General features: G+C 41.8%; 1 protein-coding gene and 1 pseudogene across 1 annotated transcript in view; both read left to right on the forward strand.

Moving 5' to 3' along the window:
* NELFA (negative elongation factor complex member A) overlaps positions 1-19,953 on the forward strand; it is a 59,941-nt gene that overhangs the window by 13,979 nt on the left and 26,009 nt on the right. Inside the window, exons 2-5 of the mRNA XM_077477920.1 lie at positions 12,107-12,278; positions 12,371-12,532; positions 14,061-14,150; positions 18,325-18,455. Coding sequence (XP_077334046.1) covers positions 12,107-12,278; positions 12,371-12,532; positions 14,061-14,150; positions 18,325-18,455 — 555 coding nt within the window. The remainder of the gene's footprint in view (positions 1-12,106; positions 12,279-12,370; positions 12,533-14,060; positions 14,151-18,324; positions 18,456-19,953) is intronic.
* Positions 5,458-5,575, forward strand: LOC143979841 (5S ribosomal RNA; annotated as a pseudogene).

A 19,953-nucleotide genomic window follows, 5' to 3' on the forward strand; every position in this document is an offset into this window, starting at 1 on the left:
TACACACGATCGGACAGTCTGACATCAAAATCCATGGGATTTTTTTCCGACTGATGTTGTCTCAAACTTGTCTTGTATACAGACGGTCACAAAGTTGGTCGGAAATTGCGAACATCAAGAACGCGGTGATGTACAACGAGCAAAGAAAAATTAAGTTCAGTAGCCAGTGCTGCTCTTCTGTGGAACTTTGTGCGTCAGAATTGTGTACAAACTATAGGAATTTCTGAGAACGAAATTTTCTTGTGAGAAAATTTGAGATCCAGATCTCAAATTTTGTGTCAAATTCTGATGGAGCCTACACATGGTTGGAATTTCCGACAAAAAGCTTCCATCAAACATTTTCCGTCGGGAAAATCCAACAATTTTTTTTATTTTTTTTTTATCACTTTTATTCCTATTACAAGGAATGTAACCATCCCTTGTAATAGGAATGGTGCATGACAGGTCCTCTTTGTGGAGAGATGTGGGATCTATAAGATCCCACATCTCTTCTCCAGGCTGGAAAGCATCAAATAAAAAATAAAAATTGATCTGATGCTTTTCTAGCTGAGATCTCTAATTTAATTGTGCAGCTGCAGGCATCATACGGATATCTCCACTGAAAGCCAAGGATGTCATGACTGCCTGTGGTATGGAAGTGGTTAAACCATCTGCTAATGACCACTTGATGTCCGATACCACAACATCCTTCAAAGGTTAAATGGAGCCCATTCTTTAATGGGTTATGGTGGGTGGTCATAATGGTTTGGCTGATCAGGTTTATATTGTCGTTTACCAGTCCTTCGATGTGGTGGCTGCATTTAATTTATTTTATTTTTATTTTTTTTCCAAGCTACAAACATTTTCTGCAACCACAGAAAAATACCTGTGGATATTGCCAGGATTCCAGTGTTCTTAAAACTTCCTATGTGAAAGGCAGGATCAGTTTTTCTATTTATATGCCTAAAAGTTGCCTATTGGCCCAATACAGTGAATTGTGTGTCTCCTAAATTCTACATTCATTTGCTCACCCGCTGTTTTGCGTCATATTGTGTACTGTAAAGTAGGGTACACGCTATAAGGAAATCGGGCGAATATTCATTTGCTTTTTGTTTCACAGAAAGTCGGAACTGAGGAAGAAAATTATCTACGAAAATTCTCATGACAAAGGTGTGTGTGTGTGTGTGTGTGTGTGTGTGTGTGTGTGTGGTTTTTATTTTTTATTTTTTTTATGGTTTCTGATCATGCGCAGTCTTTCTTTTTTGATTTTTTTTTTGATTTATTTTTTTTTTTTTCTTGTACGAAAATGGAACACATTAAACAAAAGTAGTTTATTCTGTTTCCGTACAAGAGAAATTTTGCAGTTTGTCTCTTCGGAAATTTTAGTTTGCAAATTCGGAATCCGATGTCCAAAGTTGTGTACACACTATCCAAAAATCGAACGATCCTGCCATCAAAATTTTCTTCTGATTTTCTCAGTGTGTACGGGACTTAAGTCTAGATGTATGGCTGCAGCATATTATAGAGCCACATGTGTTTTGTTGTGCATGAAAGCACACTGGTCAGTTACACACATGCAAAGTGATTTGCAGAAATGAGGAAGCAGCTGAGTTTCTTCTTGTTTACAGTCTGTTTTTTTGTTTTTTTTTTTGTTTTTTTTGTCTAGCCACGCTTTACCAAAAGGTACTCTCATTAGGGCCGTATGCCTGGAATGCAGAATTCCTGTGTTCCGGGCATACGTCTCTGATTGCATACTTACATTTTAATAGGCTGCTGGCAGCAGAGATGGACACTACTGCTGGGTGCCCAAAAACACTGAGATTTGGTGCACACGGGCTAATCTACATGTAGCCTCACTAAGCTGGCGAGTTTTTTGTTTTGTGCACTAAAGGATACCTACGCCAAAGAGCAAACATTTTATACAATTCAGTTTACCAGTTCTTGGCCTGGGGGGAAAAAAAACCTCTTCAACACCACGTTCTTCAGCTTTTGAGCTATGACCAGGCCCCACTATAGAAAATAAATACCCCCCTCCCCCCTTTAAAAATATAACTTTTTGTTGCTTTACAGCCTGAAATGAAGATAGACCTTTTTCGTTTTATCCAGCTGTACTGCAACTTATAACACTACCGTGTCAGGAAAAAATTGAAAACCAGAATCGCTGAGTTGGAAAAAAGATCACCCATCACCTAAACATGACTTGTAAACTCAATTGGGTGTATCTAATCACTTTCTCAAAGGCACACAAAGCCATTTGACTTTCAACTATGATTAGCTGTGGTCATTTAAATTGGTTTAGCATGAAAATAACTTTCCTGGAGCATTTCAGTACCTGGTAGGGAAACAGAAAATAAAAATCAACTGTGGTTGGCAAGGTGCTTTCAAAAGATCTCTGGGATAAAGTTGTGGACTGACACAAGTCGGGAGGTGGATATAAAACTTTCAAAGACTATCAGTTCCTAGAAGCACATTAAGAAATGGAAGGTATTTGGTACAACACAGACCCTCCTGGATCAGGAAGTTGCTCCAAACTGGATGAAAGAGATGGGAGGAGACTGGTCAGAGGCTACCAAGAGGCCTACAGCAACTCTGAAGCAGTTGCAGGAATTTATGAAGGCCACATGCAGTCATGACTGAGGTTTGGCAAAACACACCTTGAAGATTGTGAGGCCACATGGAAAAAGGTATTCTGGTCATATGAGACTAAAATTGAATTGTTTGGCCTCAACACCAAATTATATGTCTGGTGGAAATCCAATACAGCTCACATCCAAACAGCACCGTTCCTATAGTAAAGCATGGGGGTGGTAATATGCTGTTGTGGGGGGGTGTTTATCTGCAGCAGGAGCACTTGTCAGGATAGAAGAAAAATGGGGCAAAATACCATCAAATGCTTGAGTAATATCTGCTGCAATCTGCCAAAAAAGTTGCCAGTGGGAAGGTTTGCCTTCCAACATGACAATGACCCAAAGTCTAGATGAAGAAAGGTGAATCATATCCTATCTTGGGCAGAAAACACCCAAAGCACACAGCAAATATGTCAACACAGTGGTTGAAGGAGAAAAAGGTGAATGTTCATGCATGGCCTAGTCAGAGCCTAGACTTCAACCCCATTGGAAATCTGTGGAATGATTTGGACTTTGTTCAAGCAATGGATGCGATGTCTTCTGGTGGTACCTCTGCTTTGTGCATCTGGCTATGTTCACAAGGGGGGGGGGGGTTAAAACACTCCCAAAAAAGGAGCTGAAAGGGTCTCCCTCAAGCTCTGGAAAGCCTACACTACAAATGGCACTTTCCCCTGAGAAGGGGGTGGCTGGTCAGAGTGAGCATTGGGGCCATAAAATGTTTGCAACTGTTTTCAACACTACAGCCACTGTTCATTTTACTAAAGATCTTTTTTTCTCAGCCATGGTAGGGTTTTTACATTTTTTTATTTTTTTTATTTAAAGTTTAGCGACTTTAATCATCCCAGTGTGGTCAAGATGTGACAGGTTCTCTTCCATTTTCCTAGGACCCTCAGAGTGAGGAACTAGGGGCAGGAGAAGACTAATTCCCTCAGGGTACCATGGTGACGCTGATAACTCCTCTTCTGAGGTGTCAAATGCGGGAGAATTGGCTTTCACAATCTGCAAGATTGATGGTACAATTTCTTGCTGAATGATCCGCTCCATATTTATGTACCCTTAACTGAGTGTTTGGGTTCGCTAAAGTATCCTCAAGCTGTGCATGCTTTTTCCTGTCCTTTTTCAAAAAAAAAAAAAAAAAAAAGTTTTTTTGTATCTGGTGGATCACCCAAATAAGCATTATTTTCCTTCCTAAAAGGTTTTCACACTTTATCCTAAGGTAGCGAAAATTTAAGTAGGGTATACCAGCAATTAACACTACTATATCCTTTTTTTTTTTTGTAAGTTTGACTTGTCCGGCAGACAATACTCAAATACTTAGGAATTCCGACCTTTTTATCCATTGGATCCCTATGGGGGGGGGGGACGTGTTTTTTTTATTTATTTTTTTCCCTCTGGCAGATTGAGTGTCTCGGCCTGCGCTGACAGTAATTGGTTAATCGTTGAGAAACCAGTTTAAACAGGTGTTCAAGGTTATGCCCAGGTCAGGCCCAGGAGGCAGTTTTATGTTTGCAATAGTTGCTATGACGGATTCTATCTTTTTTAGGGCTTGCGCCCTTTGATAACCATGCGAGAAGCTCCTGGCTAGTCTTCCTTTTTGTGGTGAAACGGCTATCTGGGGATATTTTGGATAATGTATCCATAGAATTTCGAGTAAAAAAAGTACCCCTTTTGCCATTTAAGTGAGGGAGTAAATGTATTTTCATTTCAAAGGTCGTTCTGTGCCAGGGGCATCAGCCTCCAGGCAGTCATGACTGCTTCCACCATCGGGTTCAAAGGGTAATCCTTCATGGTTAACCCCAGGGACAAAAGTCTTTGGGGAGAAAGCCTACAGGATACTGTAGCCTCCTTATGAGGAGGTGCACCCGTTGCTTAATAGGGAGAATTCTTCTGCAGTTCTCAGGGATCTGGCAGGAGTGTCAAGACGAATGGGGGACTTCCTCAATGGCTCCAAGGTACAAACTGGAGTTCCAAGAGATTCCGTCTCCTTTGTTTTCTTAGATCGTATGTTACTAAGGTTCCAGAGAAAAATAAATCTTTCTCTCAAGCGTTGGACCATCTTTTCAAGTGATTATGGTAGCCCCCATGTAAGAGCAGAGGTTGGGGTTTGGTTAAATCCAAATGGACATTCTGGATCTCAAAAATCGAAATTCAATTGAATATATAATCCTTCTTCCTTCTTCCTTCTTTTTTTTTTTTTTTTTTTTTTTTATGAAGTCAATCCAATCTTATCTCCATCCTGCAAGGAGAACTTCTGGTGTCGATCTACACCAAAGATTCATATCTCCATATGCCCATTTCCTCGCTCACTAGTAATATCTACTTTCAAAGTGGGAAATCTTCATTTTCAGTGTGTAGCTCTGCTTTCCGATCATCTAGCTGCTGCACCTCGAGTACAAAGGTTCTGGCTCCTCTTCTAGCCAGATTGAGGGCCCAAGGTATAACAATTATGGTTTACCTAGTCAACCTGTTCTTGATAGGCCAGTCAGTAGCCCGCTTAGACCAAAGTATGGTCACCACATTCGACTACCTGGAATATCTAGGTCACATTCTCAACCAAGGAGGAATCTTCTTTAAAAGCATGACAGAAATACTTGGGTCTGATCATAGGTACACCCAGAAAAGGGTATTCGTACCCCAGGAAAAGATCAGCACCATAAAGGAACTGATTTAGGTAGTCGAAGTAAGATGAATTTCTCCTATTCAACTTTGCATGAGGTTGTTGGGAAAGATGATGGCTTCATTTGAGGCCGTTTCTTATGCTCAGTTTCATTCAAGACTGCTGCAAAACCGTATCCTATCGGCTTGAAACAAAGGGTTCAAGCTCTACATTCCCAGTGTGTCTGACTCCAAAGCCTATGGCCACATCACTCTGATGGCGCCTGATCTCATCTGATCTTGGAGGCCAAGCAGGGTCAGGCCTGGTTAGTACGTGGATGAAAGACCACCTGGAAAACCAGGTGCTGTAGGCTGGATTTGCCGGAGCCTCGGTTTATGGTTAACATCCAAAAATCTGCAAAGGGGGAAAATCCTACAGTTACCTGGGAAATACTAACAAAATATGCAAATTATTTATTTTATTTTTTGTCTGTTTTTAGGTTGGGGATGAATCCTAAAAGTGTCCCAGATCAGAAATCGCCTTGCCCATTAATATTTTAGAAATTCAGGCAGAGCACTTGGTCCTGAGGGCCTGTACATTCAGTTTGCGGTATTGTCCTGCCAGGATTCAATGCGTCAGTGTCACGCCAAGGGGGCACAAGAAGTTGTGCAGCCCAGAGAAAGGTGAATCATATCCTATCTTGGGCAGAAAACAATGTACTTTGCCTATTGGCAGTCTTCATTCTGGGAATAGAAAATTGGCAGGTGGACTACTTTAGTTGCCAGCAGTTGTTCCCGGGAGAATGGTTTCTTCACCCCGATATCTTCCTGTCAATATGTCAAGGATGGGGGATCCCAGACATAGATCTGTTTGGGACCATGTTCAACAAAGAAACCAACAACTCTGTGTTGAGAACAAAGGATCCGCTAGAATGCAGAACAGATGCCTTGCTATTCCTGTGGAATCGGTTCTCACTGACTTATGCATTCCTTCCTATACTGCCTGCATCCACGATTTCTTTGCAGGATCAAGCAGAGAGGGAAGTCATTGATTCTTGTGGCCCCCAGCAGGGCCCGGGAAATCTTGATATGCAGAGATCGTAGAGATGGCAGTAGGGGACCCATGGACCCTAACTTTATGGCCAGACGACCTCTCGCAAAGGTCCGGAGTTCTACCCTACTTTGCAAACACTAAATTTAACGGTTTGACACTTGAGACCCACACTCCGAAGAAGCATGGACTGTCAGGTTCAGTAGTCTTCTACCTTGGTTAATACAAGGGAGCTGTCCTCCATGGTTATATATTAGAGCCTGGGAAACGCATGTTTCCTGGTGTGAAACCAGGAGCTGCACCCCAGGAAATAAGTCAAGGTAGAGTCCTTGAATTTCTGCACATGGGGTGAGACATAAAAGCTGGCCTTGAGTGCTTTCTAAGGATAAGTCTCTGCCTTATCGGTATTATTTCAACAACCACTTGCTTGGCATTATTTGGTTCCCTAACTTTATTCAGGGGGTAACACAGCTTAAACTCCGGTTAGGTAACCACTGAACCCTTGGGACTTGAATTTTATTTTTTTTAGCATTACAAATCTGCCTTTTTTTTTTTTTTTTTTTTTTTTCTCGTAACCATATTTGCTGCAAGAAGGGTATCAGAATTGGCTGCTCTTTCTTGTAAAGAGCCAAATTTGTATTGTTCACAAGGATAAGGTAGTATTGCATCCTCATCCTAACTTTTTAGCTATAAAAGACTGACCTAACCCTTGTTTGTATCAGGTTTAAGAAAACGGATGTTTTGTTCATGTTGCCTGAAGGTCCTAAAAGGACAGGCAGTATCAGAATCTACTAGTCTAAATACATTCGACAAGTAATCATTCAAGCTTATAGTTTAAATGGGAAGATTCCACCCTCTCAAATCAAAACGCACTCCTCCTAGGGCTGTAAATGCGTCATGGGCAGTGCATCACCAAGCCTCCACAGCTCAATTCTTTAAGGCCGCAACTTCGATCCATATTTTTACCAGATTCTATCTAGTGGATGCAAAGACTGTCGCCTTTGGGTGCAGTGTACTGCAGGCAGCAGTATAAATGCTCTGTTCTCATAGTGTCCTATTTTGGAGTTGTCTCCCTCCCCCTCAGTTGGCATTGCTCTGGGACATCCCACATGGTAATCACTATGCCTCTGTCCCGTGATGTAAAAAAAAAAATAGCATTTTTATAACGGCTTACCTGTAAAATCCTTTTCTTTTGCAGTACATTACGGGGCAGAGAGGTCCCGTCCCTCTTTCTGGTATACACGTGTATTGCTTTGCTACAAAGCTGAGATGCTCCCAGTATGGGAGGGGTTATATAGGGAGGCAACTTCCTGTTTAGGGTGTGCCAGTGTCCAGCACCTGAAGGTGGACTATAACCCACATAGTAATTACTATGGCTCTGTGTCCTGTGATGTACATCAAAAGAAAAGGATTTTACAGGTAAGCTGTTATAAAAATCCTATTTTTATATTTTTCTGCTGACCTGTTAGTGTTTACATTTCACTTATAAGTTGTACTGTTTAAATACAGCTGTATAAAACAAAAACTGTCTTCATTTCAGGCTGCAAAGCAACAAAACTTGGTTATTTTAAAGGATAAGTTCACCTCCAGTTTGTACAAAAAAAGAATAAATGCACATCTTTTTACAGGTAAAAAATGTGCATTTTTTTTTTTTTTGGCACCTCTAAATTAAAGCATTGCACCAATATGAGGTATGTGCGGTAAATGTGCCAGATGTGTGTAAAAATGAGTTTTTAGTTTTGCGTTCTAGAGTTCAGCTTTAGGAAGTGTTGAAAATATGTGAACATTTGTGTACTTGTTGCACATTTTTCTGTTGCTGTAAACCTGCTTCTGACATAAGCACGCATTAAGCCATCATGACCTATTTTACAGCTAGAATGATTACTTGTAATGGCCGTTCTACATCCAGATATACTTGGATTGAACAGCAGCATATACAAATATTTACCCCTCCAGTATTTGCTGCAGGTAGAGGCATGTTCTGCTGTTTATCACACATTAATGGCCTATTTGTAAAGCTTGGCAAAGTCATCGCTTTTCATCTCACACCAATCTGCAACCAACTCATGCCTGACTTTTGTCTCGTTTTATAGAAGGGAAGGGAGGTTGTGCCAGCTTTTTCTGTATTTTATACAATGGAAAGTTGTGAGTTGAATTGCTGTATAAAAGGAGAGAATAGTAAAAAGTAGACAGATGCAGAAAAGTGTTTTAGCTTATAGTCAAAGTCACCTTGGTGACAGTTCCCTCTCAATCTTCCCTCCCATTGGTGATAATGGGTTATGCCAGATTTCCAACTTTGCTGCAAAAAGGTGATCAGGTTCTCTTTATATTAGTGAAGTCATTTTCATTATGTATTTGGATCACAGTACACTACTGACCGTTTGAACTTCTCAGATTGTGTTGTGTGGCTTTAGTTCCAGTTTATTTACCTCCCTACTTCTATAAGCTGTCCAGGTATAGGTCAATGGCTTCCTAGGACATTTCACCTGCTGTATTCATTATGGGCTGTGTCCTACCTGCAGGATCCCACATTTGTAGTGGGACAATTGCAACACAGACATGTAGCTTGGAAAAAGCCAGGAACTCTTGAAGAGATCTCATTTATCAGACTCTGTATTAAAGCTGATGTCCAGCTTTTAGACCCCTTTCCCACTGGAGGTGTTTTTCAGGCACTAAAAATAGCTCCTGAAAAAAGCCCAAGTGCTTTCATGCTGGGGCGCCAAGTCCTGCAAGCAGCTTCTGTGGGAGCGGTGAATACACGACTCCTAAAGAGCCTCTGCCCATTGAAATCAATGGGCAGCACCACCAAACTGCACGCTTTGCCAGTGGTACAGTGGCATTGCCCATTGATTTCAATGGGCAGGGGCGCCTTTAGGAGGAAAAGCACTGCAAAAACAACGGTATAGCGGCGCATTACCACCGATGTCCAGGTGCTGGCAGTTTGAAAGCGCCCTTAGTGTACTGTATGAAGTTTGAGGATAGCTGTAGTTTATACAGTGTGAAGAAAATGGTTTGTTTGGCACAGCTTGGTTCAAACTTCAGTAAAAGGTAGAGATCAGCTTTAAATGACCCCTCAGCGTTCATCTAGAACCAGGAACTCGAAACTTTTTAAACAAAGGGCCAGACTGCTGCCCTTCAAACCTTAGGGGGCCCAGACTGTAACCAGTGAAAATAGAAAATGCCCCACGTCAGTGAGAATAAAAAATGCCCCACGTCAGTGGGAGTAAACCATGCTAAAAGGTCAGTGGGAGTAAAAAAAAAAAAAGACTTGGTAGCTGTGGTCAAAGAAATAGTAGCCCATTGGTATTGTTGGTACTGGTGGGGAGGGATAGTGCTCCATCTTTGATCTTGGCGGGCAGACTAGTACCCCATTGTTGGTGCCAGTGCAACGAATAGTGCCCCATCATTGGTGTCAGAATGGATAGTGCCCCATCACTGGTGTCAGAATGGATAGTGCCCCAATGTTGGTATCGGTGGAAGGAATGGTGCTTTCTATCAGTGGGAAGAACCATGCTGTAAAGGGCCACATATCTGGCTCCTGGGCCGCTATTTGGAGACCACTGATCTAGAAATAAAATGCTGCAAACATTTTTTTTCTTTTTTTTCACGTGCAGTGCCATTCATTGTTCATAGCACCCCAAACATGGGAAAACAGATATGCATCTTTCACATAAAACTGAGGCACATGAGCTACTTTTGCACCTGTAGGGCAGCCCATTCGAATTGATGAGCTGTCCTGTGCGTTTATGACTAGGTGCATATGCATAGCGTGATTTTGTGCGTGTTCATAAAACGCTATAGTGTGAATGCACCCTTGGTTTATATTTGGAGACCACGCTATGCAGAAATATCACCTACTGTATAATTTTGAATATGTGCAGCCCTTTTGTACTATTGACTGCATCAATTTAACACAAGGTGTGTGTGGTTGGTTGTTTTAGTGTGTGTGTTTGTGTTTCTGTTTGTCTAAGCCGATGTGAAATGCATATATCCAGCAGAGCACATGACTGCTGATAATGGATCTTCTTCTCTTTTGTTTGCCATCTTGCTGTGTCCTTCAGGGATTTGAGCTGATTACTTTGTTGCACCAGTGAATGATGAAATGGCAAGAAAGTTGGGATATATATTATAAACAAGTCACATGACTCCGTAATAAATATAGCACTGTACATAGATGTTTGTCTTCAAAAACTTTCCATTATAATATCCTCTGGCGGTTATTCACCTTGTTGGTTTGACTTTTTTGTTTGTGTTCATTGTATGATGTCAGGTTTTGGTGACAGGAGCTCAAACTAACACTAGCCATACACTGATTGAATTTCAGCCAGTTCTGCAGTGACCAGCTGAATTTTGATATGCGTGAGATAGGGGTCAAACCATACCCCTGACATCTTCCCTTTGAGTCACGGAAAGGGACTGAGGACACAGATTCCCCAGTCCCTTTTTGAGCAGCCTCAAGCTGCACTGGAGATAAATGGACAGGAGACAGACCATTCATGAACTGAGACGGCGTAATGAATGAACAGTCGGTGATCACTGATGTATTCCATTCAGAAAAGAAAGGCGCCGATAAATTACATTTACCGGTTCCATTCTCCGCTCTCCATCCTGAAAGATCTGGGATGGGGGGTGTACTGGAGGAGTACGGGAGGGGTACCGGAGCAGCCTGGAGGAGGACACAGGTGATTGCTGCGGCAGTGGCGGGAGTTACAAGCACCTATCTCCCTGTATAGCCGCAATAAAGCAGCTGACAGCTGTGGGGCAGGGGAAGAGGAGAAGCAGCTGCCAGATGCTTTGCTGAAATCTATACAGGGAGATCAGTGCTTGTAACTGCCCCACTGCCACATTGATCATCCCTGACTGCCCAGGTATCTGATTAGGCATCGGAGCATATGCATGATTATGAGTACTTGTGCAAATGCTCGGTATTGGCACTGATGCTAGTATTGTTGCAACCCTAATATACACTGTATGTAGCTAAGGTTCAGGAGGTCACCAGAGGACATAAGGATGCAGGAAAACGCAGCAAGAAACAATTTCACGAAAAATAGGACCAATTAAGTAGGCATGTGTGGCTTATTTTTGATTAAAAAAGGATATATCTTGGTGTCCCTTTTAACCACTTGCCTACTGGGCACTTGCTGCCAATTTTCAGCTTTCAGCGCAGTCGCACTTTGACAATTGCATGGTCATGCAACACAATAGACCAACGGAATTTTTTTTTTCTTTTTTTTTTTTTTTTTTTTTTAACACAAATAGAGCTTTCTTTTGGTGGTATTTAATTTGCCCCTGGGTTTTGTTATTCTTTGCTAAATAAACGACGAAAGACCAAAATTTTAGTAAAAAAACTTCCATAGTTATAAAATTTTGCAAACTGGTAATTTTTTCTGCCGCACTGATTAGCGGCACTGTTGGGACTGCACCGGTGCTCTGATTATCAATGTACATATCCTTTTTATTTTTTTTATTTAATTTTTTTAAGAGAAACCGGTTATCGGCTCTATTCTCCTCTCCTTGTGCTGTCAGCATGAGGAAAGAGTGTCTTCTGTTTACATTTGTGATCAGCTGTGATTTGGACACAGTTGATCACGTGGTAAAGAGCTCTTTGCCTCAATCTGTGATCAGCAGTGCTATGACATATGACGGAGCATGTAGCCCAGCCATATGACTGCATCCAAAAACTAGCCAGGCTACTCTATAGCCAAATGACAGCTACAGCCTGGCTAGTTTTTGGACGCAGTCACGTGACCGGGCTACATGCTCTGTCATAGCAATGCTGATCAGTCGGCAAGTAGACTCCAGTGAAAACTTTATTATTAATTATTTTTTTATTTGTATTTATTTATTTTTACAGATGAAGATGGCATTGACAGAAATCATCCAGCTGGCCTCCCTGGACTCAGATCCCTGGATTCTTATGGTGGCAGACATCTTAAAATCCTTTCCAGACACAGGCTCACTAAACCTCGATCTTGAGGAGCAGAATCCTAATGTGCAGGATATTTTGGGAGAGCTCCGAGAGAAAGGTGATGTAGTTGGGTTAATTTCTGCTTTGACTCACAGATCTGCTACTGTGTTTTTTTTCCTGCAAGGTAACACTGTCTTTCTGTTTATCCAGTGGGTGAATGTGAGGCCTCTGCCATGCTGCCCCTAGAGTGCCAGTACCTCAATAAGAATGCCCTCACCATGCTGGCTGGTCCACTGACTCCTCCCGTCAAACATTTCCAGCTGAAACGAAAACCAAAAAGTGCCACGCTCAGAGCAGAGCTTTTACAGAAATGTAGGTTGAAGTTATGCTTTTTCAGTTATTTTTAACATATCGATTCAGTTGGGTTTGGGGCTTTTTTCCCAGCTGGATACAAGCATTTGTATGTATGATTGTTCAATTTCCTATAGTTTTCCTAAAGGGCTAACTTTGAATCGCTTGATAATTGTAGAACGGGGTTTCTCAACCATGGTTCAGTAGATAATACGGGATAATACTTCCCAACAACTGTAAGGATCAGATCTAGACCTTTTTAGCAGGGGTTCCCTGTGACTAGAAAGCCTTTTTAAGGGTTCCTCTTTGTTGAAAAGTTTGAGGCGCTTTAATAGCAAATCTTTATGTAGAATAGCCTAAGTGCCTCCAAAAGTGAAACCAGAGATCTAACCAAAAGGGACATAACTTAGTAGGATGTGTCCATTGTACTGATCCCCCCCCCCGCTGTTGTAATCTTCTGCCACAGTGGGGGTTAATACAACTAAGGGGTTGTTGCAGGCTGTCATCGAGTCCATCTATACCCACCCTTTCCTCCCAACTGCTCCATTCATAGAAGCCATACTACAGCATATATAAATCCGGATCTGTAAATGAAGGTGACAGAGCTTTCAATCATCTGCCTGTTTGCCATTCTTGTATCCCACTCTATTCCTAGAAGCTGTAGTACGGTTTATAGGATTGAAACAGCTGGGTGGAAAAGGATGGGCATAGTTCATCTCTCTGGATGGGAACCTGTGACGGCCCCTTAGTTAACCCCTGCCACTTCAGAAGATTGTGGGGAATGGGGGGCAGGACGGAGGAAGATTACTAAAAGAGGAGGAATCGGTACAATGGACAAATTCTACCGTCCTAAGTTATGTTCCTTGTGCTGATTTTTCTGTTCTTTCTTTTGGTTGCACTTAGGTTTTAACGAAAGATCAATAAAAAGAAAACAAATGAGACTGGGTTCACATATGCTGCAGCCGCACCTCACAGTATGGGGTCCGGTGCGTCCCTGTTCACTGATTCAGGTGCGAATCGGGTCCAAACTTTTGCCTGAATCGGAACTAAAGGCGCACAGGCCCATTTTTAAATGTGGATCGCGTTCGCCCCAGAGTTGTGTGAACCAGCTCCATTGAAAGTGGTCACACCCTCCTGTCATGCAAATTGAATGCGGGGAAAGCATCATCCAGTTCGCATATGTGTAAACCCAGCCTAAAGGAGAAGTATAGATTAAGGTATTTTGATTGTACTTCTCCTATAGATCACAGGAGTGCAGTTCTTTCTGCACTCCTGTGACCCGTTATCAGCTGACAGCGGGCTAATGCCTGCTGTTGGCTGACGTCATTCACCTGGTCCAGGCTCGGGAAAGATCCTTGAAGGGATTAATTTGCCTTTATTCTAATCGAGACTGTTTTTAGGTGACTATTTTGTGTACATTATTAGATTGGCATGCGTGGCACCAGTTTTTCTTTAACTAGACAGTGTTGCATTTTTTTTTTTTTATTCTGCTTTGCAAAGTTTGGTTGAGCAATGAAGACTTGTCAAATGTTTGCTTTTGCTTTTTCAGCTACAGAAACTGCACAGCAGCTTAAGAAGACTGCCGGGGTTCCATTTCATGCAAAAGGAAGAGGTCTAGTAAAAAAAATGGACACAACTAGTGAGTATGTTACGGTCCTAAAGTACCTACTGAAGGTAGATGAATTATGAGAAGATCTGTCCTCTTTTCTACAATAATGGATAACATGGTAGTCTAGGAACATTTTAAAGAGGATCTTCAGGTCCCCCCAAAAAAATAAAGGCCAGCAGCTACAAATACTGTAGCTGCTGACTTTTAATATAAGGATACTTACCTGTCCACAGATCCTGCGATGTCCCAAATAGGGATCGACCGATAAGGTGCTTTTTTTTTTTTTTTTAATACCGATATTTTGGCCACCTCTCAGGCCGATAACCGATATTCTGTACTGTTGCTGTCACAAGGATTGTTATACATCCCTTGTGACACTATTGGGCAGTGACGGGTACTCTTTATGAAGGGATCGGGGGTCTACAAGACCCCAAACCCCTCCTCCTGCACTTGAAAGTATTCAAAAGTCGAGATCGTTTTTGGATACAGTATATATTTTTTTAAACTGCCACCTTTAAGATGGGAAGCGATGTCATGACATCACTTCTGGGTTACTAGATCCAAGACCCGAATGAAGCATCGGCCTTGTTCGGTTCTTTGGGCAGCTGGCAGACATGTTGGCTGGCTGCTCAGGCCTCCTGGTGGGACGGGAAAGCCGGGGGGGGGGGGGGGGCTGCTTTTAATAACAGCCGAGGGGCTGCTGAGCCGCATCACCCCAGGAAAACCCTTTCAAGCAATATCAGTTACGTCTTGTGCCCGATACTTCAAAAAAATGAATATCCGCTGCTGATAATCGGCCTCACTGATCTGTCACTCCCTAGTCCGAACCAATTATTCAAACTGCTTCAGGTGCAGGCACCGGCATCTTAAGTAAGGGAAACGGAAAGTGAAGCCTTGCGGTGCTCTTGGCTGAAAGTGGGAGCCGGTACCTGTCAAAACCAGGTTCCTGTCCCCCAACCCCCTCCCCCCAAAAAGTTAATGTGGAAGGGAGCAAACAAGTGGAAACGTCCCCTTCTGAATGGAGCCTTCCTTTAAGGTTCTTAAAGAGGAAGTAAAGGCAGTTAAAAAAAAAATGCAACCTGCAAGGCAAAGGCATAATGAGCTAGTATGCATAGCATGCGCCGTAGACAGTGGTGGCTGTCTTTTTTGTAAATATCTTCTAAACCTATACGGTTTAGGAGATATTTCTTGGACCTACGGGTAAGCCTTAATCTAGGCTTACCTGTAGGTCAAAGTGGTTTGTAAGGGTTTACAACCACTTTAATGATTTTCCAGTAAGACACCCTTGGTATTTGGGAATACATCAGCCACTTTTTTTTGCTCTTCTCAAGCAAGCCCCAAGACATTGTCTGTGAATGGAGTTTTGATGGAGCAGTGACTGTGCTGAAGGTCAGATTTCTGCAGATGCTGGTTTTGCGGTCTTTAACCACTTCAGCCCCTGAAGATTTTACCCCCTTCCTGACCAGAGCGCTTTTTACAATTTGGCACTGCGTCACTTTGGGGGGCGGCACAGTGGCGTAGTGGTTTGCACTCTTGCCTAGCAGTAAGAAGGGTTGCTGGTTCAAATCCCAACCACGACGCTACCTGCCTGGAGGTTGGATGTTCTCCCTGTGCCTGCATGGGTTTCCTCCGGGTACTCCAGTTTCCTCCCACAATCCAAGGACATGCAGGTAGGTTAATTGGCTTCTGTCCAAAATTGGCTCCAGTATACGAATGGGGACCTTGGATTGTGGGCTCCTTGAGGGTAGGGACCGATGTGAGTGTGCAATGTACAGGGATAGGGACAATTGTAGACACTCAGGTTGAACTGGATGGACTCGTGTCTTTATTCTACATATTATATTATTATTATTACTACATATTATACATATACCTTACTAACTATGAAACAATGTACTATGAAACGTTAACTGAGAATTGCATGGTCATGCAATGCTGTACCCAAACAAACTTTTTTTTATTTTATTTTTTTCCTGACAAATAGAGCTTTCATTTGGTGGTATTTGATCATCTCTGCGGTCTTTTTTTTATTTTTTGCGCTATAAACACAAAAAACTAAATTTCATTCTACATATCTACAATTGTCCCTATCCCTGTACATTGCACACTCAAATTTAAAAAAACAAAACAAATGTCTTCGTGTGTGTGTGTATATATGTGTGTGTGTGTGTGTGTGTGTGTGTATATATGTGTGTGTATGTATATATATATATATATATAATATATATATCTATCTCTCTATCTATATCTATCTATCTATCTATCTATATCTCTCTATCTATCTATCTATCTATCTATCTATCTATCTATCTATATCTCTCTATCTATCTATATCTCTCTATCTATCTATCTATCTATATATCTCTCTATCTATCTATATATATCTCTCTATCTATCTAAATATATCTCTCTATCTATCTAAATATATCTCTCTATCTATATATATCTCTCTATCTATCTATATATATATATATATATATATATATCTCTCTATCTATCTATATCTATCATACACAATTTCCTACATATTGGTAAAAAAAATCGCCCTAGGCGTATATTGATTGGTTTGCGCAAAAGTTATAGCATCTAAAAACTATAAGATTTATGCCATTTTTATTTTTTTACTAGTAATGGCAGTGATCTGCGGTACTGTGACATTGTAGTGAACAGATCGGAAATTTTTTGTGACCATTGACATTTATACAGCGATCAGTGCTATACAAATGCACTGATTACTGTGTAAATGTCACTGCTAGGGAAGGGGTTAACACTAAGGGGCGATCAAGGGGTTAAATGTGTTTCCAACGACATGAGGAAAGGCCTTAGTGGGGGAGGAGACATATTGCTGTTCCTGCTTACTTAGGAACAAACGATATGTCTCCTTTCCCCTGACAGAATGGGGATTTGTGTGTTTTATACACACAAATCCCCCGTGCTGGCTCTTGTGCACGCAATCGCTCCCGCCAGCCACGCGCATCGGGTCCCTCGCTGTGCAGCGCGCACGGCTCTTAAAGGGAGCAACGTACCCATAAGTTTTGCGCAGTGGTGCCATTCTGCCAACGTACATCGGCAAGAGCCGGTCGGCAAGTGGTTTAAAAAGCATTCTATAAACGTCTGCTTTTTACGAGCTGTGCAATACAAAATCAGTTTGTCTGCCATTGATGTATATCTATTCAATCATTTACCTTGCCCATTTTCTTGGGTGATTATTCCCATAGGTTTTACAATATACACAGCTTGGTTCCAGACAGTCTAATGCAATGTTTTGGAAGCAGTGCTGTTAATGCCTATGAAAAGATGGCATTGGTCATTTTTGTTAAAATTTAGGGAAGCTTAAGGTGAAACCCCAGTCTAAACAATCCTTTGTCAGGTTTTTGTTGCAAAGTTTTCCCATTTAGGCGATTAACTGTATCTCACTGCTGTGAATACTAAAGAAAATTTTAGGAAATCCCACTATTGACAGTTTTCAGTGAAAGTTAACGGGAAATCTCCTGTAATGAGGACACCTGGGATTCTTTACTGAATATAAAGGCAGTTCAAAAGACTTTTCAGAGGTCCTAACCCTTCCCTGCTCTTTCCAGAATAGAAAAGTCAATGTGAAACAAATGTACATTTCATTTCAGAGCACTAAATCGACACACGTATATTCTCTAATGGAAAACATTTTTGCACAACATCCCCTGGCATCAGCTTTTACTCCAAGACCCCTTTTCACACCACACCGCCGATGGCGTGGGCGATAAAACGCCGCTATTTCGGCCACTAGCGGGGCACTTTTACCCCCGCTAGCGGGCGCGAAAGGGTTAAAACTGCCGACAATACGCCACAATAGCGGCGTTTTGCCGGCGGTATTACAGCGCTGCCCCCTTGATTTCAATGGGGAGCAGCGGTAAACACACCGCTCCAAAGAAGCTGCTGGCAGGACTTTTTTTTTTTCTGACGTCCTGCCAGCGCACCGCTGTAGTGTGAAAGCCCTCGGGCTTTCACACTACATACAATGGTGCAACTTCTTTAGGGCGTTTTGCAGGCGCTATTTCTAACGCTATAGCGCCTGCAAAATGCCCTATTGTGAAAGGGGTCTTGCACTTCTCCTTCCCCCCTCCCCCCCCCCCCCTTTATTTGAATTTTTGTAATCCTACTAATTGTCCACATGTACTATTCCTTAAATAAAACTGCCATTTATAAACTTTTTTTTTTTTTACAGCTCCACTCAAAGGTATACCAAAGCAGGCACCCTTTAGAAGTCCTACAACCCCCAGTGTGTTCAGCCCAACTGCCAACAGAACCCCCATTGCACCTTCCAGGACGCCGCTTCGTAGAGAGAGAGGAGTAAAGGTGGGTGAATGTCCTGAATGTGTATGGATGATTCCGCGCAAGGAATAAGTACCAGCGAGAAAAAAATAAGTAAATGGAATAAGAGAATAAAAGAATATAAAGAGACTTACTGCACCCTGAGTGGAGTAAATGATTGAAAGGAAAATGAAGTAGGTATGGCGCTGTTCTGTTGATTCATGCAACTTGCAAATTATAATGTGACAAGTGATGTGTTGAATTAAAAATGATAATATAACTCAATTGAGAAAGTGATGTAGCCCTAATCAAAGTGTACAATCCACCAATATTAATTCATACTAACCATACACAAGTGCTCAGAAAACAAACACCTGCCTTGAAAATAAAAAGTGTCAATAGTGAAAATATATAAATCAGTTTAAAAAAATAACAATCCCCCAAAAATTATAAAAATGTAAACCGCAAGATGATAAATGTGCCCAAATAAAATAGTGAAAAATAACGCTGATCTAGTTCACTTTTCAAAAGCTGATCCCAGCATTCGTGTCTTATCCGTGCTTCTATTGTGGCTGAAATTTCTCCTCCTCCTGGGGTGTAAGACATTCGCAGCATTTGCCACTGTGTAGCACTCTAAAGGCTGGCCGGTCCACGATAGTCTGACAGTACTTCTGTCATATACCATATGCCATGTAAAGGAGGATAAGACACATATGCTGGGATCACCTTTTGAAAAGTGAACTAGATCAGCGTTATTTCTCACTGGCACAAGAGCACTTAATTGAACACTAATTTTTGAACTTTAGCATGGAATAATTAGACCGCAATTTTATCTGGTTTTTATCGTGGCTTATTTTATTTGGGCGCATTTATCATCTTGCAATTTTCAGTGAGTGAAATAAAGTGTTTGATTCCCCCTACCAACCAACAATAATTCTGGCTCCTCACACACTAGCTACAGTATATGGTACACAGATTAGTCCTTGTCCATTTAAGGTGCTCCTTATGACAACTCTTTGTGTATAAAAGACACCTGTCCACAATCGTTCTTCCATTCAAACCTCACTATCATGGGCAAGACTAAAGATCTGTAAAAGGATGTTGGACAGGATTGTAGACCTGCACAAAGCTAGAATGGTATACAAGACCACCAGCAAAAAGCTTGGTGAGAAGGAGGCAACTGTTGGTGTGATTATTCACAAATAGAAGAAATACAAAATAACTGTCCAATGCCCTTGATCTGGAGCTTCATTAAAAATTTTGCCTCATAGGGTAAGAACTCTCACGAGAAAAGTGAGGGACCAGCCCAGAACTACACAGGAGAAGCTTGTGAATGGTCTCAAGGCAGTTGGGACCACAGTCACCAAACGAACCATTGGTAACACAATACGCTGCCATGGATTGAAATTCTGCAGCGCCCGCAAGGTCCCCCTCCTCATGAAGGCACATGTACAGGCCAATCTGATGTTTGCCAAAGAACATCTAAATGATTCAGAGACGGAATGGGAGAAAGTGCTGTGGTCAGACCATAATTGAGCTCTTG

Source organism: Lithobates pipiens, unplaced genomic scaffold (genome assembly GCF_037356315.1).
Source record: "Lithobates pipiens isolate NorthernLeopardFrog02 unplaced genomic scaffold, aLitPip1_a1.2 Scaffold_13, whole genome shotgun sequence".
Taxonomy (NCBI): domain Eukaryota; kingdom Metazoa; phylum Chordata; class Amphibia; order Anura; family Ranidae; genus Lithobates; species Lithobates pipiens.